This window comes from Gobio gobio (genome assembly GCF_949357685.1).
Source record: "Gobio gobio genome assembly, chromosome: 19".
Taxonomy (NCBI): domain Eukaryota; kingdom Metazoa; phylum Chordata; class Actinopteri; order Cypriniformes; family Gobionidae; genus Gobio; species Gobio gobio.
The window spans coordinates 29,479,738-29,507,068 of record NC_137112.1 but is presented as its reverse complement, the minus strand read 5'-3'; the positions used below and the strand labels follow the sequence as shown (position 1 = coordinate 29,507,068).

Sequence of the window (27,331 nt, the reverse complement as noted above, 5' to 3'; positions counted from 1 at the left end):
GAGAACTGCACACAGATATCCAGGCCGCAGAGGCCCCCGTGCTCCGTAAGAGCCTTCGCTTTTGCCGCTCATTTTCCCCATAAGAATCAAACTCTTTCTGCGAAGCACGTCCATTCAGATTAGATGAGCTGGGAAGGCCGGTAAAGACCTTCCCATAGATCAAAGGCCGTCCTTTACCCCAAAAGCCCTTTCCATTGTTATTTTGATGTATGCTCACTCGGTTGACTGTGACCATATCACCACCATCAGGGCTGGTTAATATCCTGTGGCGTCCAAAAGGGAATAGCCAGTGGTAGTAGACTTCCTCTACAGGTACTGAGGTGAGTGAGCACCAAAAAAAGACCCCCATCCAACAATCATAAAAACAGGTAATACAGATGTCCCATTCAGATGAGCAATGAAAAAAAAAAAAGCAGCAGGATAACACACAAAAAAAATATCATACAGAATAAAAGGTCCGACACCACAAAACATCAGATATTAAGCTCAGTGATTGTGTACCTTCTTTCATTCATTACATATTGAAAATATATGCTCAATTGGCAGTTAAAATGTTGTCCTTTTTAAAAAATACATCAGAATAATACAAGACATTCAAAGTCTCTTTTCTAGTTAACTAATTCACAAATCAACTAGTAATATTCATTAATTACACATTTTTGCCTACTTTTTAAAACATCACCAATAATAATAAAAAAATAACATTTGTAAAATAAAACCTTGCAATTGTTTAATTTGACCATCATCAATAACAGGTTCAAACAAATAAGGACAGACATATGGCAGCAAAAAATAAATACAAATACATACAATAATATACAGAAATGTTCATGCACACCTTCATCAATACTGCCACTTTTGACTTAAACCACTTAATTTTCAGTCTGGTGACATTAACAGACCATGTCATGAAAGGGAATTGCACCACAGAAACTATAGCACCATGGCGTATTTGGAAAAAACACATTTGTATTGATACAGTGCTGTGAAAAAGTAAGTACACCCTATGATTTTTTTTTTAATTTTTTTAGGACATTAAGATGCTGGACTGGCATTTCCTCAATATTACTAGATAAAAGGTATTATAGTAAATCACATTTGGAATGCACATAATTGTATAATTTTTTGCGAGGGGAAAAACGTTTTCACAACACTGTATGTTTCTTCAAATGTATAATTGCATCCATATGAGATTATGGATGTTATAGGATATCTTAGCACTCGTTATCCCTATCCACAAATATAAAGTGGACGGAAGATGGATATGGGTCTCTTCATTGAGAATGAGGTAGACACAAGTAACTGGCCAACAAGCAGAATAATAATATTGAAAAAAAAACCTGGCCTTCCCTGGGTCTGAGGGAAATGCAATGAGGAATTTTACACACTAGACTAGAACATGTTTTTGTTACTTTATACACAAAACTGAAATAATACTGATTTTGTAAATAACCCAGTAAAATATTACAACAAATCAACATATATAAAATGAACAACGCTACATTTGATTTTTGATTACATCACAATTATTTGTATTTACTTTTAAAAATGTACTTCTGTAAGTTATCTTAAATATACAAAAATATAGCAACTATAGACAGAAATTCACATAAAGTCTCCCTTATACTGAAAAAGCACCATCATGAATTGAAAAAAGGTCAATGGCTAGCTGAGTTCATGTGAGGTATGGTTGAAAAAGTCAGTTTCCATCAGAAATTAATTATGAAGAGCAACCGAAAAAGCACAGAGTGATTTCAATGGTTTCAATATAATACAGTAAACTGCCTGTGGCCAGATGTTTCAGATCTGCAGTGGAGCAATACAAGTGTTACTTCCCATGTATTCTAAACACTACCATATATACAACTGTACTGTTTTGAAAACAAGCCACAACAAAGGGCCGCACCATGATTTGTATTTATCAAAAGTACAGCTGCATTGGGGGAAAAGATAATTAAATGGGGCTAGAAACAGCATTCAAACATAAACACATCGACCAAAGAGATGCTCGCTTTTTCAGCCAGGAAACACCACTCGAAAACAATTTTTAAAGGTCCCATGGCATGGCATTTTTCTATTATTTTATAGTGTTTCCTGAGGTGTACTTATATTGTTAGTATGATTTTTACATCATAAAATGTCATAATTTAGAAATAAAAGGCATTTTTTTCTATACTGCTGTTTGCCCTGTGGCTGAATGCCCTGCTTCAAGAGGCGTGTCTGCTGTGAGACTTCAGGAAAAACGCCCACTGTTGTGATTGGCTGACATCTTTGCATTTTAAATGAGCGGAGGGGGCGTGGTTTAACGAGGCACGAGCAGGCACGAGTCTGCCAGAGACAGATGGACCTGTGTTCACTTCACATCAGTTCTCTCAGCATGTCTCAGTTCAGGGTGAACTGTTGTAGTTACTAGCATATACTTCAGGTTATTAGTTTATTTCTAGTCAGAGGGGCTGTCACTCATGTCAGAAAGTTAGTAAATTATGGATCAGCGCTGACTCGAGACGCGAACCGTTTAGAACGATTCAGTCCGATTTGGTGAACTGGTTCGGTTCACTAAAAAGAACCGATTCAAAAGAATGATTCGTTCGCGAACAGGACATCACGGAGACGGAGCGATTGCTAACAAAGTTATTTATAGTAACTACTGAGTTATGAGAGCGTTGTCTGTCAGCGCGAGTTTATTGTGTTTGTATCTGAGAGTTCTGAATAAACACGAGTCCCAGTCACACCGAGTCCTCTTCATCATTATTCTACCAACTTTGTAACACATGCAATGTACCATTACAGCGAGATGAACGAGTTAGTAAGTTTGATTAAAGCATTATTTCTAGATATGTTCCAATCATATGAATAGCGTCAGTGATGCGCATTGAGTAACTTACACAGCGCAAACAAAGACACAACAGCAGTAATCGAATGTAATCCAGTTTATTGTGGGGAAAGCTGGCTAGCCTAGCCCAGATACCCTCACGCTTACCCCCCTTCTGCTTAATCTCACGCCGCGTTTGGTGCCTCCGCTGTGGGCCAGATGCAGTACTGGGGGTCGGGGATGTTGAAGGCCGAGCTTCGGCGTGTGTGAGGTTTATCTCTAAAGATGTTACTGCTGATGTTAAACAGAAAAGACTGTATGCACATTTTAGAACAGATAGACGCGACGAGGACGTACAAAACACTGACTCACAAGATAGAAAACACGAAAACACCGTTCTGTCGGGAGAGAGAGAAGCCGCAGCGTGTGCACGAATAATAAATAATTAGCTACACATCAGAAATCAATGATCACAGATCAGAAGGAACTGAAGAAAGACTTCTGTTTTCATTTGTACATCCAAACACTGAGAAACTGCCAGTTCACTCGTTCACAAGTAACGTTAATGATCTCGAGTGTTTGCATGGGCGTGGCAGATTCTCTGGGCGGGGGAAAGGGAGGAAACCGTTCCTGCTTGGACGTCAAACCAGGAGGCTTCAGGATTGGCTAGTCTGGCCTGTCATTTTCTCAAAGGCAGAGAGAGACAGCCAGAACTCGGGTTTACACCGATCAACATTTCTATCCACTTGGGGACAATATTCAGGCTAGGGGAACTCATATTAATGTTGAAATACCTCATAAAATGAAAATTTCATGCCATGGGACCTTTAACTGCACGTTTGATAGGTCTTTAAGTGCGAAACTCGCTAATAAGCAGCAAATGTTAAAACCAGATATTTGCTTACTTAAAGATCAAACCAATTGAGTTTCAGTTTGTTTTCTTCATGCCTTGAGTGTAAATAAAGCTCAGCATGTTGCGAGAATGAGAACCTATGAAGGGAAGAAGTTAAATTAGTTACGAGCGTACCGAGCTCCATTGGTCTGTGCTCCAGTCAGGGTTAATAGAGCAGGACTGAGTATTGCACTGTTCGTGGTTGGGTGGTTTGTCAAGCATTTCACAGCTCAGATCGTTAAAGCGCTCCCCGTTGGGCCGCTGACAAGCGACCAACCGGGTCTTTATCCCTCCTCCGCAGGATTTTGAACACTAGGGAGGCAGAGTATGGGTGAGAGAAAAAAAAGTTTCAATAAACATATATAATCTTTGTCAAGACTACATTTTCATAAGATAGCTTGGACCAGATGTCCACAATGTTTTGCTAAGTAGGGACCGTTCTAAGGCTTTGTTCAGAAATCATATACAAAACTCATTTATATGAAGTTGTAAATGTAATAAAAAATTTAAATGCATGATTAAAATGTAAATTGTATGTAATGTGGTCAATGCCTTACTATTTGCTATTACACTTTTGAGTAGCCTATATATATATTATATATATATATATATATATATATATATATATATATATATATACTGTATATTAGGGCTGGGCCGATAATCAATATCATATCGAATCGCGATAAAATTCATGTCGATAACGATGATAAGCTCTGGACATTTTTACTCGATATAGATTACTCCCATTCCGTAGGCTAGGCCTACTTATGGCCGCGTGTCCACCAAACCGTTTTTAGCTGGCCGAAAATGCTATGCGTTCTGCTGAAAACATCTAGCCGTGGGTGCTTGAGAGCGTTTTGGCAGCGCATCGTTTTTTTCAGCTGAGACTCTTTGCTTGTTATGATACAGAACAGATACGCGGAAGTGTTACTAGTATCTCATTTCACAGATAGTTTGTTTCTGTATTGATTCTATATAAAATGCCGAAACAATGTAAAGTATTTGCTCTGGTTCGAAAAGAAAACGACACGAGAAGGAAAAATTTAGTGGAAGCAGCGACGAACGTTAAATCAAAAGTGAAACTAACCTTGAGTTATCATCCAAAGGCGACGAATTTGTTGATAAAAGGTAGCACGAATTGTTACTCATTTGAACCGCGTCACACAGACAGACCATTTATCTGCTCTAGCAGATCCGCTCGGATCACTCTGATCGGTCTCGATCACGCAACACTAAACAGCGCTGTGAGATCCAATGAGAAGAGCGTGAATTCAGCGAAAAACAAAAAAATATCTCAGTGTAAACTAGTTTAAAGCCAGATGGAACAGCGCTTGCAAAACATGGAACAAACAAGCGAAACACTGTGCGCAATGAAACAGTCAGAAGGCTTTTCGATCTTATCCATAATTTACCATGGATTTACTGTTGCGACATTCATATAGAATTGTATTATATTATTAATGTAGACATGTTTTAAAGTGGGATGTTAAAGGGAATATTATTACAGTACTTTTTGTGATTGAGCTATAGAATTTGTGCATTTTACTAGATGTTTTTAGGCTAGGTCTACTGTTTTTCATACAAATACCATAGAAACCATAGGGTGAATTTAGGTTGATTGGGACACTTTTTCCAAGCCATCTCAATGGCAAAAAGTCTCCCAATCACCCTGAATTCACCCTATATACAGTTTACCATGGTAGTCAAGAGCTATATGCGTTTTTAACTGTGGCTATCATGATCTAAATGTATGAGACTATGGAAGACCAATGGTTAATTTGAATAAAACTATAAAAATGAGGTTGATACAATTTTTACTGATGTCTGTGTTTTTGTTAATGAACATAAATGTACATCTGCATCCTCCTAACTCAAGCTACTACTACTGTCAACTCACTGTCAAATGTGCATTTCTAAGACAAAACATGTAATATTATTAATACTGCAGAATGTAATTTATCCCTGTGATGGCAAAGCTGAATTTTCAGCAGCCTTTACTCCAGTCTCCAGTGTCACATGATCTTTCAGAAATCATTCAAATATGCTGATTTGGTGCTAAAGAAACATTTCTTTATATTATCAATGTGAAAACAGTTGTGCTACTTAATGATTTATTTATTTTTTCAGGATTCTATGATGAATAGAAAGTTAAGAGCCATTCTTCTGTGACAATGGTCTTTACTGTCACTTTTAATCAATTTAATTAATGTGTCCTTTCTAAATAAAAGTATTCTTTTCTTTCCTAAAAAGAGACCCCAAACATTTGAACAATAGTGATTATATTTGATTAAGTTCAATTCAATTCAGAGCATCTTACCTCACCCCAGCTGCCATAGAACCACTGAGGGCAGGGGCCAGACTCACAGGAGCGTTGCTCTATGGGTTGTGTGCTTTCATCACAGCTGTTGGCAGGGTAGCCATTCTCATCCTGACACACCACCACACGCCTCTGGAATCCTCCGGCACAGGTACTTGAACACTGAGAGGTGTAAAATAGGAACAGAAACTACATAATGAGAGAAGGCCCACACACACGCCTTCCACACAATCAAAAACACAAGCAAGCACATTCTCACTGGACCAATTTCACATCCCATTAGCTTTGACGGAAAATATACGTCAATGCACAAACACTGACCAACACAGATTTCTTTGATGAGAAAGATTAGCACTAGGAATCAAGAAGTGGCTTTTTCTTCTCCTTTTTTTCCTTTTTCTTTTTTCTTAAGAATGGACCCGAATTACATTTTGTTTCAGAAATAGTTTAGCATATAAAATACTTTTGATGGTCTGGCAAAATAAATATCGTTTTAACTAAGTAGAACTTGCAGTCTGAATTAAATGTAATAAGAGAGATGGACTGAACGACAAAAATAATACACAGACAATAAATAAATGCGTCTTCATGTTGCAGATTGATTATTATTATTATCAATGCCGGGTAAAAATATTAATTTGTTTCAAACAACCAAAAAAACGTACTGACCCCTAACTTTTAAGCCGTTTATATATATATTGTGCATGTTATCACAGACTGAGAAAATGACTTGTGCTTTTTGAGGGGTTTTTTTATTATTTGTTTTTATGAATCTGTCATAAAGACTCAGGAATCGGTGTCACATCTTGAATTATCCGTTTAAATGCGTTTAACAACTTTCTTGAACTTGCTTGAATCGGTCTGAAATTACTGTGATGTTTGGTAATGGATCGCAATCCTTAAAAAAACCTGAATTATTATGTGGAGTCGGAACAAAAATCATTACATTTCTCATGATTACTATCACTCGGAAGGATACAGATTATATATAGCTAAAGGAAACACTGTTCAAAAGGTCTACTAATACCTACTTTAAGACACAGAGGAAGAGCTTCCCAAATACGGCACAATATTTAGCTCTTTGAATTCTACAGACTATTTAAAGCATTGATATCATGAAGGAAACAGCATCATTTATCAGACAGAGGAAATGCTGCTGTCTGGTTGACTTGGAGAGTTCATGTGCAACACCTTGGATGTCATTCTGTTCCTGGTTTGGCAAAAGGTCTCTAACTGGAATAGTCTTTGGACTATGTAAAATATCAGAGACATACATGGCAGGGCATGCAGAGATGTAATCATTCTAAGATTTTTAGAGGTACTTACCGCCCCCCATGGTCCAGTTCTCCATTGATGCGACTGGGGTCTGCCAGCTCTGTTGCGGTCACTTCGTCCGGTGGGAGCATTTTTTTTCCGAGGATCAGGGTTAGGTGAAAACCCCCCGTGGTCGCTGGAGCGAGACGGACACTGAGGCATGGCACACTCCTGCTCTGTTGCTGGTTGATCATCTGGGTCACACTCACTCATTTCCACAAGTTGATCGCTGATGTTCATACATACTACTTGCCGTGTAGTTGTACCCTGACCACAGGATACGGAGCACTGTAAATATAGACAGATAGATTTTTTATGGAATATTGCAGTCAGTGTTTATTTTAAATCTGTGCACATGATTATTTTTTTATATACATGTGCCTAACAACCTGTCACTGTCGACTAAAAGCAAACCACAACGAACTAACCATCCTGATTGGACAAAATCAAGTCAAGCACTACATTTTTTCTTGTTCGAGAAGCTGTTCATATCACTCAGATATAATGTCACAATAGGGAAGAATCGCAACTTCCGTTTCATGCCGACTTTAAGATGATAATCTACTACAGTTTTAACCTACACTGACTGTCAAGCTACGTAATGGCAGGATTTACATTTATGTATGAAATTTAAATTAATAAAGAATAATAGTCCCTTTAATTTAGTTTGTTTGACTTTTTTCATATACTGCAACATGGATTATGTAATGTTGATTTACTGGTTTGTCTCAATTTTAAACCAGTGAAAAGCAGGAGGCCATTGACTAAAGCAATCCAGCTACTCCATAGTAATTCTTGTCTTCCTGTATAAATGTGAACAGGATGCACACTGAACCCCATCTGCACACAAGATCCACACAAAATGAACTCTCATCAGTTTCCAATTACAACTGAGCTCTAAACACCAGAATGAGAACAGAATGATCAAGGTCATTTGTCTATAATGTTAGGCTGCAGAGCAGCTGTGAATGAAAATACAAATACTTGCAGTGTTGAAAGAATGCTGGCTAACACAGTGGCATGTTAATATTGGACATTTACTGAATAATACAGTGGGGTCCAAATGTACAAAACGTAATTTCAACTTGAAAATAAACTGAAATGTTTAAGTATATTTAAGATTCCGCACTTTTTCTAGGTCACAATTCAAATAAGTCACATTGTGAAAAAAAATCTGATTTTCCTGCTTCCACTGAAACACAAGAACATTCTTAAATTATGCTGGATAACCTGATAATTTTTCAACTCAAATAGTTATGATAAAATAAAATAAAACAAAATTAGATAAAAAGTTTGGTTAAAATAAAATAAAATATTTCAGTAATAAAATAGCTAAAGTAATTAAATAAAAAGTAATATATCCTGGCTTTCCCAGCATTATAGTTGCATTAAATAAACTCTAAAAAAAAAATGGTGCTATATGACACTAAAAGTGGTTCTTGGCTCGTAATCACCAATCTTGGTGCTTCAGTGGTTCTTCAGCAGTTCTTCACTGGTTCTTTGGCTGAGGTGCTATATAGCACCGCTATCATATACAGAACATGTTAAGATATGGTGCTATATAGCACCAAAAGTGGTTCCCCTATGATTACGACCAAGAACCACTTTCAGTGCCATATAGCACTATTTTTTTATTTTTTTGAGTGTAGTATCCGAGTTTTGAAGCTCCAAAAGCATCCATCCATCCATCCATCCATCCATCCATCCATCCATCATAAAAGAAATCTGTATGACCCCAGTGGGTTAATAAATGCCTTTTGAAGCAAAGTGATGTGTTTTTGTACACTGAAAAAAATTATTATGGCCTGATTAAATTAAGCATAATTAAATTGTGCTCGTTTAAATAATTTAAATTTAGTTTTTTGATTTTAATTTAAAAAAAATAATTGGTTTTATGGGAATTGCATGTGTTTTTGTTTAAATTGAGATCAAATAAATTGATTGCGACCACTTACGATAATTTTTTTTAGTAAATTCAATTAATCATTTTTTTCAGTGTAAGAAAAATATCCATATTTAAAACTTTATAAACTTTAATCACTGGCTTCTGGCAACGGTCATACACGCGTTCACAAGAGAGTCAAGTTCCGGAGGAAGGGTGACCTCTGACATCTGAGTCGTATGGATTACTTTTATGATGGATGAATGCGCATTTCTGAGCTTCAAAAACTCAGAGACTACTCACTGCTATTACAAAACTGGGAAAAGCCAGGATATTTTTTAATATAACTCTGATTGTGTTCGGCTGAAAAAAGAAAGTCATATACACTGAGGGTGAGTAAATATAATTTTCATTTTTGGCTGAACTACTCCTTTAAGCTTTAATAGAAAAAGATATATTAATGAATTTTACCGGAGTCCATTCCAGAACCTTCCATTGCCCACACGCCACTATGGAGCACACCTCACTAGCAGGAGGTTTTGTAAGATGAGCGCAGGCTGATTCCTCTGCTACTCCACCCTGCTGGTCACGGCAACTTACATAGCGCATCCGGGTGCCCTTTCCACAGGTGGCGCTGCACTATTGTAAAGAACAACCATTTTACAATAACTACAGAACATACTACAGAGACTAGCATAATACTTATTTAGTAATTCATTGTGGCGAGGGACATGGGAGGAGCGAGCGGGACAGGTGGTGCTCATTCTCAATCACCCATCGGTCCCGCTCGCTCCTCCCATGTCCCTCACCAACCTCGCCACATTCATATACATCACATTTTCAGGGATGTACCTGTGTCCATGATCCAAAGCGCCACTGTGTTTTATGACCAGGATGTGACATCCCTTTGGTCTCTGGGGCAACAGGATGAGTCACAGGGCACTGCGAGAGTTCACAGTCCTATGGAAGTAGAGAAGGACAATCTATTTTCAGTAATGAAGATCCGTGACTAGGGTTGAGGCCAGTAGGGCTTCATGGCTGGAGCCAGTGTGCTTGATTTATGCATGACTGGCTGGAATCACTTGTTCTGGGTCACTGCGCCTTACAGTAGAGGATTTTAAACCAGGGGGGCTCCCGCTTTCTCATTCTGTCTGTTGTATCCCTCCTTTCAGTTCCTGACTTTCTCACACTCCCGCCTACCACACTCTCGGCCCTCTGATTCTGCCTTCACCAATCATTTTACATGTCTTTCTGGAATCCTTGAGAATACTGATTGGTCAGATAGTTTTGTATGAGGACTATATAGTGTAGTTCACCATTTTCCTACATAGCAACCGATTTACTGCATAGCTATGCTTGTTCTTTCTGCTTATGTTTTATATAACTGAATAATTTGAGCTTAAGTTGAAATTTCATGTACATTTATACTTTGGTAAGTAGCTGTCTAATATGTGGGATAATGTACAGCCATTCTTTGTATTATCTGAAAAAATAAACCCCTTCAGGGTGATACAAGATCTTTCCGCTTTGCGTCCAGGTCCTGATCATCCTGTCTGGGCTTATTTTGCGATAATCCGTCTGCTTGTACAATATCCCTTATTTATTAAATTCTTTACTCTCTCTGTCACTTATAGTGTATATTACGATATATACATACACATACATACATATATATGTGTGTTCCTAGATTTTTATCAGATCAGCCTGTTTGGCTTGATGGTGGGAAAAAGGGTTCTTTCTTTCATCTCCTAAAAGCCTTGTGAAAATGAAGCTCTATAAAAGCAATGCCTCGGGAAAGTTCATAAAATAGTCTGTGAAACACAGCGTTCAGCCACTCGGCTATGCAGCACAATTACACCGGAGGAGGGCGGAGGGGTAAATTTAATTTTACAGGTATGTGCAGATTGTGAAAGTTGAAATCATACTGCAGATTAACTTAAATGAGCATTAAACATAAATCTGTACTGGAACTGTATAGACATCGACATTATAACCATGGCAGCTTATCATGAAAAAAACTACACATGCAAATTAAAGGTTCACACACATACAGGGTTACAACACTAACCAATACATTTCTTTTTTAATTAACTTTTCTATCTTTCCAATCATTTATGATTACTGGTCAAAGATTAATACAAATTTAGAGTCATTAATGAATCATTCAGATATTAATTTAAATGAACTGATTCAAAACACTCACAAAATTATTTCAAAATATAATAATTATTCCCTTAAAATATGACTTTTAAGATTTTATTATTATGATGACTTTTACTGGCCTTAATAAACACAAATTTAAAATTCCCTGAAATTTCTAGATATTCCAAGACTGTGGGAAGCCAGTGTGTGTGTGTGTGTGTGTGTGTGTGTGTGTGTGTGTGTGTGTGTGTGTGTGTGTGTGTGTGTGTGTGTGTAAACCCATGCTTTTCCTTCAGACAAGACCATATTGAGTGCAGGTGATAAATATGCTGGGTGGGAAACTTCCTTCCTGCCTTTTAGCCTGTACCGGCACCCACTTTTCTCTTTTCCAGCTTCCCATTCCAGTATGGCATAAAACTACTTATTAATATTAATAATGATATTTATCATAATACTCGTAATACCCAAGCGACAACACCTCTTTTATTGTATATTCATTCATACAATACCTCAAAAAAATACTTGCAAACTAAATTAATAACAAAATGGAAATTAATAATTTAAAGGCACAATAAATAAGATCTTTGGATTAAAATATCCAAAAACCACTAGAACACTGTTGTATATTTTGTTGACTTGTGCACTCACATTATCCCAAAATGTTTCCAAGAATGTTTAAATCCAGAGAAATTAGCTATTTTATCACGACCATGTCCGTGTATCGCCAATAAATGACATCATACATGCGTTACCCTTGATTTCTGGTTTTATTTTGTAGAAACCATGGAAACACCAAAGACGCTTTAATATATTATGCGTTTTATTAGACAGGTGATCAACTGTTAGGATGCATTCATCGACAGAAAACGAATCATGGTTATATAGCTCAACACAGTTAGTCTAATTGTTTAAATCTTGTTTTCTTGATTTACCGCAAGTATCATGTTTTACCATGCCTAATATCAATCTGATATTAGTGTCTCATAGCAGCCGCCGAGCGAATGTACAGAGTAGCATTATAACATAACTTTCAGCACACTCAAATGTATCCAATATGATAAAACAGCGCTGCATCCCACATACGCATGACCGGAAGAATAAATAAAAGCTCCACTGCTCTCAAGCCAGATTTTGCGCTTGTCTCTCATTAGCCACGTTCCGCTCCAAAGGCTTTCAGCCCCACCCTGCTTCATACTACAGTAACATTAATAAATCTTTAATACATTCGCTCATCCATGAATATGATTTCTGCCCGAGTCCCGTCGGATTCTTTTCCAGAGCGGTGAAGACAACAACTCCCATGATTCCGAGAAAAATCAAGGTGTCATCAAGTTATGACTTTGTTTTGAATAATTGACTTCTAGTTGCACAAATTACATATTGTGCCTTTAATATAGTAGTGTAACAAATCATATCCATTTCAAGGCAAAACAGTGTTTGCAATGGAGTTTTAAAGTGATAGTTCACCCTGAAATGAATTTGCTGTTAATTTACTCAGGCCATCCAACATGTAGGTTTTTTGTTCAGTAGAACAGGAAAGAAAATGGTTTATCTAAAACCATGGTCCTTGGTGATACATATAATGCAAGTCAATAGCTACCATCACCTTGAGGGTCAAAAAAACATAAAATGAATAACCGTGGCTCCTGACGATGGTCCTGAGCGCATTCACGACAGTCAGAAACATGAGCTTCCTGTTGCAAAATGACGCATGCGCGGGAGCAAACTCACATGTGATCTGGCGCTGTGTTTGTTTATAACACAGAGGGAGCATGCATGTGTTGTATTGTTCATCAAAATCTTACTTACTTGTGCTTATCCTAGATGCAGAACTATATATGCATGATCTCAATTGGGAAGATTGACTTTTCACAGTTTGAGCTTTCACGCATACATCATTATGCGACAGGAAGCTCGCGCATAAGACTGTAGTGAATGAGCTCAGGACTGTTAGCAGAGGCTGTGGATTACAGGTAATATATTGTAAATAATGTTCTAATAATATAATTTAACAAGAAATAATAATTTCTTGCACAGACCTCAATGTATTGTCAGGAACCACAGATATTAATTTTGTTTTGCCTGTAATATGTTTTTGACTCAAAGTGACAGTAGCCATTGACTTGCATTATACGAATCACCAAGGACCATGGTTTCAGCTAAAAATCTTCTTTACTGTTCAACTGAAGAAAAAAAGTCACCAACATCTTGGATGGCCTGAGGGTGAGTAAATTAACAGCAAATGTTCATTTTTGGGCGAACTCTCCCTTTAATTGGGGTGTGGCTTCAGTTCATAAAAGCAATGTTTAACATGCACCCTGGCTTCTTGTTCTTTCATTTCACCAAGAATACAGCAATTTGAACCAAGAAAAGTTGTTCTAATAGACGGATTGACCCCTTTATGGTTTACAAAAGTCATGCTATTAAAAACTAACACAGTTATTAATTTGCAATCAGTAGTGAGAAATGAATGAGAGTCAATGTGACTGATCAATACTCCTACCTGCGTGTCTGTTGGACGTGTTGCTGCATTACATTCAGTGTCATCCATGACAGAGCGGTATGAGCCAACCACACACTTTACAGCTCTCATCTGATAGCCTGGGCCGCATGTGGTGGTACACTACATGCACAAATAAAGAGGGCGTTCAGTTAGTGACAGTAATGCCTATGCTTTATCCTGGAGAATAAGTTCAGATTTGAGACTGTCCACTAATGGCCCGCTGGCGTCAGTCCAGCACTGATGTGATAAGCACCCGCATGGGCAACCTGGGACAAGGGCCAGTAATTTGTCCACCTTTCTCCTTTTCTTTTTCTCTTTTCCTCATCGCTGCCTTAACTGCAACAAGGTCAAGCTTGTGTTGCAGAATTTGCAGCTAGAACGCATATGCTTCAGTAAAGCACCTCAAACATGCATTTATCATGATTGCTTAATCTATGCAAGAGTGATGTCTAATCTCTATCATACTTTAGGACTTAAAGATAGTTTGCCCACACAAATTCTGTGATTCCCCTGAAGATATTCCCCTATTTGCTTTTCTAAAGTTAAGCATAAACTGCTCAAATGGGCAGAAAACACATTATCCATGAATGGATGATATTCACAGGGCTGTGAAAAAATTTAAAACTCTTACATTTTATGTAATATATATTTTTTTTAGACATGTCAAAACTAAAGATTAAAAAATTACCAGCCCCAAACATTTCAACAGTATTGTAAATATTCTATATTCTTCTGTTGCAGTCAACAAACATATCATACACCCTTCAATACAAAAATATGTAAGACAACATTTAAGACTTGTTAGGGCCTTACATTTTGAGTAAATCTCCGATATTTTCATTCTTTTCAAGGATCCACAGACACCTTATTTTGGATGTGCTCACCATCAGCGCAACAATACCAAATATTGTTCTTTGTCTAGTCTCTAATCATTTTTGTGGTCGCTTTCCGCCCACTCGGCAGCTGTGATAATCTGTTTACAATATCCACCAGCAACGCCTGCACTCCTAGAAATTACATTGTATTCATCAATATGTGCTAGAATTTCGATTTTACTGGAATAAGCATCAAATATACTCAATGTAATACCTGTCATAACTAAACATGACATGAACCAAAACAATGTTTTATTCGCAGCAATACAATAAATCAATAAATCGTTTTTCTCACCTGTCCCCAGGGTCCCACCTGCCAGGAAGCACATTCTTGCTGTTGGCAGGCCTGTACAAACTCTGGTTTGGATGAGTCACAGAAACGGTCATCCAAACGCTCCTCTCCAAACTGACACCAGGTCTGGCGGTGCTTGTAGCCTTTGCCACATGTCACCAGACACTGCCAAATGAATCCAAAAGGAACATATTAGCAGTGGTATAAGCCAAGATGGACGACTAGATTTTTACTTATACATAGTCTGCATAAATCCAGATTACATTTGATGCTGCCCATGTTGGTGTTTACCTCTGACCAGTCTCCAGTTTTCCATTGAGGACATAGGAACTCATTACAGGGTTGGACTGTGAGCTTTTCTTGTGGGTTGCACTTGCTTTCGTCATCAGCCTCTGCTGACTTTCCACATACTGCACGCCTACGACGCGTTCCCCCTCCACAGCTACTGGAGCACTAAATAACCAAGAAAAAAATCCTCATAGTAAGTTATATGTCACATACATAGAGTCCCGATTTTTCCAAGTACATCGATACCATTTAACAAGGGTTGATTTGAGAGCAGTAAAGTTCTTGCACCTCAGACCAAGAGGAGTACTCCCATCCACCAGGGTTACAGTCTCCATGGCACACTTCCTTGTCAACAGGCTTGCGCTGACTGCTGCAATACCGATCATCGACCTTTTGGGTCTTTCCATTCAACCTGCTCTGTTTGGTGCAGTAAAAGTCCAAAGTCCGGAAGCCCAGACCACATGTGGCTGAGCACTCACTTTTGCGAGCAATGTGCCACCTGTAAATTAACAAAAAGCCACCAGGATAAACCTCATTTAGTTCAATTCTGGTTTCATTACAAAAAAAAAAAACTGTTTAGAAGTTTGGGGTCGGTTTTTGAAAGAAGTATGTCATGCTCACAAGGGCTGCATGTATTTGAGCAAAAATACAGTAAAACAATAATACTGTGAAATATTATTAAAATTTAAAATACATTATTTCTATTGTAGCTCTTTCCCCGCCATTGACGGAATTTTCCGTTATTTGTGAGACAACTCTTCCCTGCCTTTGACGGAATTTTCAGGCTTTCTGTGTTTTGACTGTTATAAGGTAGGGGGCACTATGACACACCTTCTGAAAGAGTATGGAATCTCTGGATCAAAAACCAGGCAAAAAGAAGCAGAAACAAGCGATAGCATATGTAAGCAGATGCATAAGTACAGTAACGTTATCATCAACATCAACAGCATATACATTTAAACTGCCTGATGCTACTGAATGAAATGTCGACCTAGGACGAGCTATAGGACTGTGAAGCTTTGGGGGGTTTGATGGACTCAATCTACTGCATCTATGTTTTGATCATCGTTCTGAATCTGATCCAGAAGTAGGCCTAGTCTTTGACAAAAACAAGATTTTCTCAGCTTTTTGCTCAAAATGTTGCTTTTTAAATGAAACTTACCCACCTTCAAGTGTTGAATAAAACACTAAGGGCCAGATTTACTAAAAAGGACAAATTAGTGTGTGAGCACAATTCCAAATAAGCACAGATGAGAGTGGAAGGTTTTGTGCATGATCTACTGACGACGTGCAGATTAAAGAACACATGCGCAGTCAGATCATTTCAATAATGACCAATGCAATCTACCAAGAGCAGTGAAAATCAACGTCTGGTTTAAGACTTTTTTTGGGCGGCAAATGACGATGCAAACACCTGTAAATTGACTTGCGCAAACCTTAGTAAATCACCTTGCATGTTTCATTTAAATACTCATATTTTTTTGCATCTGAAATGGAAACTCTTGCAAATGCATATTCAATAAGTCTGCCACAAAAATAACTGTGCCCATGCCCTTTCACCGCTAATTTTTCACTACGTGTCTCTAGTAAATCCTGACAGTAGTTTTTTAACGCTAAAAGATTCAAGTAAATCTGCCCCTAAATGTTTATTGAACAAGTGAATGTGGACATATATACCTGAGTTCACAGTCTGTGTTGCATGGCTCTGTGATCGCAGCTGGTTTAGGAGAGCCATGGCACCGCTGATCAGACACCACCACTCGATCCGACTCACGATTACACAAGATCTTCCTCTTGCGCTCTCCTGATATACATAACATACAGCACAAGGCATACACAAGTTCAAACACATGTTTGTGATCTAGGAAGAAAGAAAGTTCCCCGTTGCATTTTCCAAATTTCCAAGAAATACTGAACTGGATGACCCGACAGCATCATACGTCTGGTTCACGTTTACCAAATTCTAAACTGACGTTTCTGGCAAACATTTCACAAAAAATATTTGTTGCTTACACCCACCTTGGCACAAAAGACTGCAATCCTGCCACGGGCCGTATGCATCCCAGAAAAACTGCTGAGGTTTGTCCTCTATGGGAAAGTTGTAGGAATACCTGACATCAGGGTTGTAGAGGTTTCCTACGGATAGCACCTAGTTGGTAAAAAGTCACAATTAGACCAAAAATATCGAGCTATAAAAGAGTTAAAAAATTACTGACATTGTGAGATTTCACAATGTTAAACAACATATGTGACCCTGGACCACAAAACCATAAGGGTCAAATTTTTGAAATTGAGATTTATACATCATCTGAAATTTGGCCGATATACAACTATTTGAAAGTCTGGCTGGAATCTGAGGATGTAAAAAAAATCTAAATATTGAGAAAATTCCCTTTAAAGTTGTCCAAATGAAGTCCTTAGCAATGCATATTACTCCTAATAATACATTTTTATATAAATTTACGGTAGGAAATTTACAAAATATCTTCATGGAACATGATCTTTACTTAATATCCTAATGATTTTGGCTATTGCCACAAATAGACCTGTGCGACTTATGACTGGTTTTGTGGTCCAGGGTCACATATAACTTCAAATTAAATTCAGTAAAGCCATATTACCTGGATAATAATCTCCTCTTCTATCCGTTCAGTGCAGTTGATTCTCTCAACGACATGGTCAGAGCCACTGTATTCAATAACAGCATTCCCTACTCTGACTTCCCTTTTAAACATACTGACCACAAAATCTCCATTGAGTAAATATTCTCCACGGCTGTTGGACAAGGCTGCAAAACAAAAAAGGAAACAACATGCATGCTTGCTTTATTTTCCTTATGTTAAAGCTCAAATAGTCAAAGCAAATATATATTCAGCCAGGCATGCCACAGGATAAACAACTAAAGTAGAGTCCATTTGTTTTAAACACAAATTTGTCTCACTACAAGACCGGCATGACCTAAGAAATAAAACGTTTTCATTTACAACGTCAGATTTAGCAACAGTCAGGGCAGATTAGGCTAATCGGGGTAAAGAAATCCAGTATTCCATGAAGAGGCCACGTCTTGCTCTACTGAAGTCAGTATGCTTCAAAAATGCACACTAATGTGATTATGCAGCTAATTTCCTGAGATACTTTCCTCACTACTTCACACATTACAACGGCCAACCCCTGTTCCCCCTCTCCACCACCTACACACATTCAAACAAACCTTTTCCAAAACGTCTACATTCCTGTCTTGGCCTAAACCACACATACACTGTAGATAGATAAACATACATAAACACACACATATACGCCAAATACACAGAGACATGCAAAGATATCAATAAACACGCACACACACATGCACAGCTCACTAATCTGTTGAAAACAGCACATATTTCCTTAGCACGAAAAAAGTTTATGAAAGCTTGCAGTAAGTTTTGACATCAATTCACCTATAACACATTACCTAGGAGTAGGCTCTACTCTAGTGTAGAATGACATTGGATTAATTTTAAATGAGCATTGTTTATGAATATGCAAATCAATTTGAAAAATGTCACAGACATCCCACTTCTCTCCCGCATATTAATAGCAGCTCCCTGACGCCTGCAAATTGTCCCGGAAATCTGTGACCACTTGCATTCGGATTTCGTTGAGACCCTCCCCTCTTATTTTGCCACACTCTACATTAATTTGACTATGGAAAGAACCTGGCTTACGAGTAAATATGAATATAATGTAATATAATATAGTATAATATTATGCAATTGCCTGCATTCATTAGTTTGCATTTGTGTGTGTGCGTGTGTGTTCGCCATCTCCCATAAATGAGTTTTTGCAGGTTGGGATGTCTGATGTAATGATGATAAAGCATCAACACCAACTGAATTACAGAGTTCTCTATAAACTCTTAACTTAAATATAAAATTTTTACTAGGAATGCACAATATTTTGTTACGGTTTTGCTATCTGATGATTTTTGAGATAATGGCCCTCATTTATCAATCTTGCGTAGAAACGGGCGTATATGTTGGCGTAAGATTATGCTTACACTCCTCTCACCGCCTGATTTATGAAGCTGTGCGCACCTCTGAAATCCAGGCGTACGCAGAACCTGCCCTTGATAAATGCCGCGGCTGAAAACGATCGTCATTAGAATAACACGCCCCTATATATTCAAGTCTCTGCCTCCCCCACGCCCTCATTTTACGCCATGGACACTCGGAAGATGGCAATGAAGCGAAACTTCTCTGACGTGGAGATCGAGACCATCACCAGGGAAGTGGAAAAAAAACTAAATTGTTTTATTTGGGAGTTTAAAGAGTGGGATTAAAGGCGCCCACAAAAAGGTGTACGGTGGAAATCCAGTTTAAATAGCTTTTTGGATGTGAAATTACCTATCACAATTCATTATTTTACAGCACGTGTTTTGAAATAATATGCATTTAATTTCGTATCACGTCACATGTATTGGGGTGTACAATAGTGATGATGATGTGATGTGGAGTACCATTCATTCACATTAATATAATTGCATGACAATTTGTTAGATTCTTCTTATTATTATTTGTATTATTAATGACGCTTATTGTTATTTAGAAGAAGAATGTCGTTATTATTATTTATTTTATTATTATTTAAAAGAAGAAGAATGTCATTTTTATTATTTTGTCAGTCTGAATTATGTTCAGTCCCAGTTCGTGCGCAGCTGCCGGTGTTGTGCCGAATTTCGACCCCCTGCCAAATTATTACCCCCCTCGTTGAAGTCGCTACCTGATTGCCTAATCCTAACCCCACCCCTAATCCTAACCCCTCCCCCACACCTACTCCTAAACCTTCCAATACTAGGGGGTAATAATCTGGCAGGGGGTCAGAATTCGGCACCACACCGGGCCTAACCAACGTCAGGTAAAGCGCACAGACTCGCAACTGGAGGAATACATATCAAATGCTTTGGTAAAATCACACAAATTAAACATTGAAGTCCATGTTGCACAAAAATAAACACTGAAGTTTATAATTACTTCCCTATTCGCACGGGATTAGTAGCCTATATGTGGGGAGCTCTGGTGATTTGTAATAATCGCAGAGAATGTCTGTGATCTTAATCCCGTGCAAATCGGCCATGTCTGTAATATGTAAAGTAAAAATTCCCCCGCAAATGACCTACCATATTTCGCCAAACACCGAGGTCCTGTGATAATATTAGTCCCGTGCGAATCGGCATCTATTTGGCCGGGATTAGGCGGATCGTATATAATTTTTGCAAGGCTTTTGTGTCCTGTGCGCATTTCTATCTTTATCTTTCACGAAGAATGGAGCTAGGCTGCATATAATGCACACCGTTATGACTTCCCGTGCGGCCACGCGGATTATAGGCTACTACTTTCACTTTAGAATGAGCACAATTTGGGAGTAAATTGCTTGAATGGTGTGTTTAATATTATTCTTAATGAAAAACACAAAAACAGAACAGTACAATGACAACTCGCTTAAATGGGCACTTTTACATTAGCTTTGAAACTGAATCTTCCGTCGTATACCTATTGTTATTATATTGCTCAGTTACGTTTTTAATTGCGTCTGTTCTCTAACTGAACGAAATTATTTGTATTACTATAAAACAATCAAAATGATATCGATACGACTGTTTATAATTTCATACAGCTATATAACGAAAAAACATTTTCAAGTAACATCATATCCGGGAGATTAATCAGTAAATTCGAGTAAAATCACAGCTTATCCCGTGCGAATGCGCTAAGCAAAATTCAGATGTGGGGAGTAATTTCTAAATCACACGAGGTCCCCAGATAATATTTATCCCGTGCGAATAGGGCTTTATTTGTTGTTGTTGTTGTTGTTTTTTACAGTGGGTCATAATATAGCATATCTTTGTCAGTGCGTTTTGTGGTGTTAGGAATTGTTTTCGCCGTACGCCAACGTCCATATTGATAAATCTCAAAGTCACCGTGGTTTTGGGTGTACGCCAGGTGTACGCTGGAAAATTGGTGTACGCACTTTTGATAAATGAGGGCCATTGTATCGGCCAATGTTGGATATTTAATTGTATGCTCATTTCTCTTATTTTTGCATTTAGATTACCTTTGCTGTCATCTAACGCTCATTTAAAGTTCATCTTAAAATAATTTAGAAACACTTTTAAATGGAATCTCGTTATGAATATCCATTTTTCATGCTGTACATTGTAATGTTGTGGAAAAAAATTAATTAGATAAATAGTAGTTTTAATTTCATAGATAATATGAAAATAATTATGAGCATCTGTATTGGCTAGAATTGTGCAGCTCGGTGCATCTCCAACATATTACTGTTACAGAAATGAAAAAAGTCATATGCTATTCTATTTAATGTCTATTTTGTTTTGCCTCACCAAGGTAGTTATCATCCTCTGGTTTCCCTGAGTAGCTGTGTTGTCTCACATCTATGTTTGTTGCACCACTGGGAATTCGCACCACAACATTGTAACCTGTAAACAAAGCAGAAATCAATAAAATATTCTTCCTAAAATACGATTGTTCTTTTGGTCTGAAATTGGGCTGAACTGCATGGAACTCAAGTGAATCAAACTACTCTGGGTTACTGTGACTGACATAAGCAGCTGTTTTCAACTGTACTAAACTTACAGCCTGTCACCTACCATATTGCACTATGTTGAATGTTCCTGCAACAGTCTTGCAAGATGAGTTGTCCCCACCGCACACCCCACACTTATCTCTCCTGGCCTTGGAGTTCAACACGTGGTCACATCCTGCTTGCTGTAGAAACAGGATGGGGAAATAATTCAGAGGACACTTGAACAGGATTATACAGAAATATTGCTTCAGATTATGCAGGATATTCATTGATTTAAATTGCATTTTTAACACCACATACACACACAAATGCACCCACCCTGCACAGGCCCTGAACACAGATGTCGTTGGTGTCAGGCCCACACTGTGTGCCATCAATAACTCTGTCCCTGAGTTGATAATAAGCTGTGCTGCCCGCCACACGACAGAATAGTTTACAGCGATCCTTCATCAGAACTACAGCACACAGAGCCATGAGAGAGAGAGTTAATATAGTCTGACATCAGCTCTACTGTATTTAGGACATGATAATATGTTTCTCATCACAGCTTTGTACCACGCAATTATCACGTTAATTGAAATTTAATTGTGTTTGGTAATTTGATTTTGAAAGTATGGAACCTTTGAAATCATCATGTCTCAAATCATGAGGGAATCCCGGGGAATTGTTTAATATGGGTTATACGTACCGAAGGCAATTATGTACTGGTTTAACACTATGTTTAAACAAAACAAAACAAAATGAAGAAACTTATTCTATAGGGACACCCTCAACAAATTCTAAGGCCAAATGAGCAGAGACACAAAAGTAGAACACAAAAGGAGAAATTGTTGAATAATCTTCACGTGACTCTTACAACTTGTAATGACCATGTCTGTTATGCTCCCAAATTACAAAAAAAAGTGCCATAAATGCATTTCATAACTACTTGTGAACAGACCAATATTATTCACTGAAAGTCTTCTTCTCCAGTGAACTGATTGAATCAGTGAGTTGAACGTATAAACCAGATCACTGAACAAATCATTCTTAGAGTTTTTGAACAGCTTACATATGACAAAAATTATTTTATGGTCTACGTTTTGTGTTTGTCTTTTCTGGGAGCTTAACGGACATAGTCATCATAATTTGTCATTGTTTGGAAAAGACCTGCATGTATATTTTTCAAGACATTTCATTTTGTGTTCCACAGAAGAAAGGTTTTGTAATGACATGATGGTGAGAAATTAATGACAGATTAATTTGTTTGTTTCCCATTCATTTGTTTGTTATACAGCCCACCATGTGCCAGTTGCAATCATTGGACTAAATCCCTTACTTCCGCTATACTTTGGCACCCAGCGGACATTTGGAGGTAGACCATTGATGTTGAAGTGTAACCCATCAAAGCTGGCACACTGTTCCTCCCTGAAGTCTTTCTTTTGCTTGGAGCATGGCTCAGAGTTACAGGAACGGAATTTCATCCTTCGTCCAACACAATACTTTCCCCCATTTCTGGGTCTAAATGTCATAAAAACACACACAAAGTACATGGTCACATTGGGAAAACTACAAAATCCTTTCTTAGAAAGTCCCTACTGTTTTCCTGATCATGTTTCTGTCTGACTGCAAAGCCTCCTGTCTACCCAAGTGCACTGAGAATGCAGTTTCTTTTGAAGAATATTCTTCTTTAGGATGGCTTTGCTGCTGCCATTTGTCAAGGAACATTGAGAAACCTGGTGCCAATTCACAGTCCAGTGAGGATGCTAGACTACAAAGAGCGGCAGCTTACACGGGTCGGTTGCACTCGCGCACAGCGATCTTGATTCCCCCTCCGCAGGTCCTCGAGCATGTGCCAAAGGGACTCCACACGCCCCAGGCCCCCTCTACTGGAACAGAATCATGCTCTTTAGGGATGCACAGGCCATGTTTACAATGCTGAAAGTGAGGAGAAAACAGAGAAAGATGAGATCATTGCTGCCTGTTTGTTATAAAGTACACCAACTAGAATGATGAAGAATGCTGTTAATACACAGACAACATGATTCAATTCAAAGTCTCTTTTGTTTTACTCAAAAAGAGTAAACTCCTTGTCCAGCAGAGTTGTTTAATTTCAACAAACTGTTTGGTCAATTGGGACAAAATTACACTTATTACACTTTATGCATTTGGCAGACCAATGAGTCTTGCATTGTATTCAAGCTACACATTGATCTTGCCCTTTTCTAGCACTGTGATCTACTATTTTAGCTACAGGAAAAGTCCTTTTTTCTGAATCATACAAATCCCTTTCACATGATTCATGTCAAAATTTTCAGGTGCAACAAACTTTACGGAGCGAAGCATCAAGTTGCACGTGGGTCAAGCTTTGTGATGCAATGCTTTGATGTAAAACAATTTCACCCAATGATTACCAGACAATCCACATATATTGGGTGGTCCATTTGTTAAAATCAAAACAAGATGCGAGAGACTGATCTTGTGCGTATCTAGATGCATTGAGTTGCATGATACCACAGCAAGGGGATTCCATATGAATTCAGCCATATGACATTCAGAGAAAAAACAATGCGTTTGCAGCAAGTTAGTGTTGAGAAACCAAGCAACCTTGAAAATTGCCCTTTCGTGACGCTATCTGCAATGCTTTTCATATGGAGGTCATGAGAGATGTAATGCACAATCATAATCACTACACAATTTTGACTTGGGTTCACAATCTGGGAAACATTGAGACGAGGGCAAAAACAAAGCAATATATCACTGTGGACGAGTGTCACTGTGGAAGTGATTTGGTCCCTATTTGGAGGAAATATGTGCTTGAAGTCACATCGAAGAATCTGCTTTTCATCTACTTTGCAACTGCAACATGTGCAGAAATATAATGTGTTAACTCCATGGAGTTCTTTCAAGAGACATAATGAGTATCTGTCAGGGTATTAAAACTACAGAAAACTATAACATACAGCAACCAGCCAAGTGTATTGTTGTTTCATGATAGAAAAGGCTAGAGGGATAGTCCACCCAAAAATGAAATCATTCAACTTCAGAAACTAAAATGATTTCTTCATGTTGTTCCAAAACTGTATGACTTTCTTTCTTCTTCAGCAACATATTTTGGAAGGTATTCAAAGATATTTTGGAGAATGATGGGGTCCAATCAACACTGGACTTTCATTGTACAGACAAAACAAACACTGAGGCATTTGTTTCTAAATATCTTCTTGTATGTTCCACAGAAGAAATACAGGTCAAACAGGTTTGGAATGAGATGATGGTCAGTAAATTATGGCCGTTTTTATTTTTGGGTGAACTATGCCTTAAAATAATACCAAATGTGTCCCAAGAAATGAGGGGATCTGTGTCAATTTCGGATCTTTATGTTTGTCATTTAACAACAGATTTTTGTAGACATGGGTGGATTGCTGGGGTCTCATTCTGTTTCATTGAATCAGGGAAATGGGGGATGTTCTAATAAAATTCGACACAACTGATATCATTTGTTGTTGTGAATCTTGCTGTAAATGTAGTTTTCTGAAGTTGCCTTGCCTTTCCTGGAGAGCACTCTGTGCCGTCAGCCCATGGCATGTGTTGGGTCCGGCAGCCACGCTGGACTCCTTCTGGACTGGTGCACCACAATCTCCGGCATTGTGTCTGCACAACATCCAAACACTTAATGTTAGTTTTAACATCTAACTCTTACACACAAAATTTGTAGCGATGCCTGTTTTCATGCATGTGTAACATGCTTTGAATGTAATTGGATAACAACCTCTACTTCATGTAACCAAAAAACAGATTCTCATCATGGTCTTTCATTTAAAAACAGGTCCATAAATAATTTCAGACCAGATAATACACACTAGAAGATGTCCATGTCAGTATGTTATGCAATTCCGTGAGGGATCTTCTCACCATATATGGGCACACCTGTGTTCCAGGACCAAATATCAGCTCACATTGTTTATTGACGTTATATATCTGTCCAGGCAGCTGCTGGGACAAACTGTATGGCCTAGAAACCGGCTCATCGAGCAAACACTCACCATACCCTGTGCTAATGAGAAATGATAAACGAATGAGCTGAAAGAAAACAAAACAAACAAGAGACAAACAACAGAAATGTTCTCAGTAGGTGACCGAACACAAAAAAAAGAGAATTTGTTACGCTTGCTGCAGATGAAGTCATTTCTATCGTAATTGAGAATTTTTAGAAGAAAACAAATGCATGCTAACGCTGGACATTAATCATTAAGTAGTGCTCAACTTCAAGAGTCAAAGCCAACATCACAGGCTAAATAACATCCTGTCACTGTACAGAGTGTAAAAGGGGTTTACATACTCGAGGAACTCTGTGATGTATTTCCGACTACATTTGGACCACATCCAAGGATTGGTGTAATAGTTGAGTGTAGGGGCCATCACATGTTGCTGGTTCTTGACTCCATCCTCCTTGCATTTGTTACTGTCGTCGTGAGGCATGTTGAACCTGAGGGCATGATTGAAAACACACATGCACACACAAACAGAACAAGACGATGAGCAGGTTCAGGACACATGTGCTCTGATCCATACAGTATCTGTAAGGCTGACCAAAAGGTATTTTCATATTTGTACTACGATCCTATGGAAAAAGTAGTGACAGGCTGATATATTCGCCAAGCTGATTAATTGGCAGTCAAGGGGGGGAGCTATATAAAAAATATAGCTACTAATAAACCGAAAATTATTTTCATGTTATGCCGGATAACTGATTAATGGCTGATTAATCAATTTAATAAAACTCAACACTATTTTCCTCTAAATAAATGGAAAAAAAACCCCATTAAAAACTAAAATCAATCATTTTAAATTCTACAAGTGAATTTAAGCATCACAACATTATGATGTACAGTAAGAAGAATGGATATTCATTTCGAGATTTGCTAATGATTACATTTAAGTGTTATTACATTTTTTAGAAATGTAAGCGTTTTTAAAGATTAACTGTAGTTATAAAAAAAATTAAATCACAGCAAGGGTAATCTAAATATAAAAATAGAGGAAATGAGCATGTACAATTCATTTATTCAATACCATAAAGGATAAAAAATATATATATTTGAAATATTTTTAGCAAATCTTTAGTAAATATAGTGTAAAAGTATATTGGAGAGAGGTGGTGCGTGCTGCATTACACTGTACAGCACCAGGACTAAATCCCCACTCAAGCACACGGCACTGATGTCACCATCTGCCACCGGATAAGAATGGAATTCAAAAGGGGAGTTCATTTAAAGGTCTTTTAGAGGTAATTTTTCATATGACTGCACATGCGAATTTGGTGTAGATGCATTTGCCAATACTGTGGGATAAACTTTAGCCTTTAAAGGGGTACTTCAGCGCTGGGAAGATGAATGTGTATTTAAACTGTCATTTATGTAGTAGAAATGTGAAATTATTTTTTAATT

The 27,331-nt window shown here is 38.0% G+C and overlaps 1 protein-coding gene across 1 annotated transcript in view; it reads right to left on the bottom strand.

Annotated features, from left to right (window-relative positions):
• Positions 1 to 3,827: 3,827 nt before the first annotated feature.
• The window catches only part of adamts9 (ADAM metallopeptidase with thrombospondin type 1 motif, 9), a gene marked incomplete at both ends in the record, with an annotated part of 39,866 nt that continues 16,362 nt past the window's right edge, over positions 3,828 to 27,331 (bottom strand). Inside the window, 20 exons of the mRNA XM_079845304.1 lie at positions 3,828 to 4,016; positions 6,025 to 6,186; positions 7,351 to 7,626; positions 9,692 to 9,859; positions 10,073 to 10,180; positions 13,866 to 13,985; positions 15,036 to 15,197; positions 15,324 to 15,485; positions 15,609 to 15,819; positions 16,998 to 17,124; positions 17,340 to 17,469; positions 17,942 to 18,108; positions 21,703 to 21,798; positions 21,970 to 22,087; positions 22,224 to 22,360; positions 23,224 to 23,405; positions 23,677 to 23,822; positions 25,431 to 25,535; positions 25,797 to 25,938; positions 26,224 to 26,370. Coding sequence (XP_079701430.1) covers positions 3,828 to 4,016; positions 6,025 to 6,186; positions 7,351 to 7,626; positions 9,692 to 9,859; positions 10,073 to 10,180; positions 13,866 to 13,985; positions 15,036 to 15,197; positions 15,324 to 15,485; positions 15,609 to 15,819; positions 16,998 to 17,124; positions 17,340 to 17,469; positions 17,942 to 18,108; positions 21,703 to 21,798; positions 21,970 to 22,087; positions 22,224 to 22,360; positions 23,224 to 23,405; positions 23,677 to 23,822; positions 25,431 to 25,535; positions 25,797 to 25,938; positions 26,224 to 26,370 — 3,055 coding nt within the window. The remainder of the gene's footprint in view (positions 4,017 to 6,024; positions 6,187 to 7,350; positions 7,627 to 9,691; positions 9,860 to 10,072; positions 10,181 to 13,865; positions 13,986 to 15,035; positions 15,198 to 15,323; positions 15,486 to 15,608; positions 15,820 to 16,997; positions 17,125 to 17,339; positions 17,470 to 17,941; positions 18,109 to 21,702; positions 21,799 to 21,969; positions 22,088 to 22,223; positions 22,361 to 23,223; positions 23,406 to 23,676; positions 23,823 to 25,430; positions 25,536 to 25,796; positions 25,939 to 26,223; positions 26,371 to 27,331) is intronic.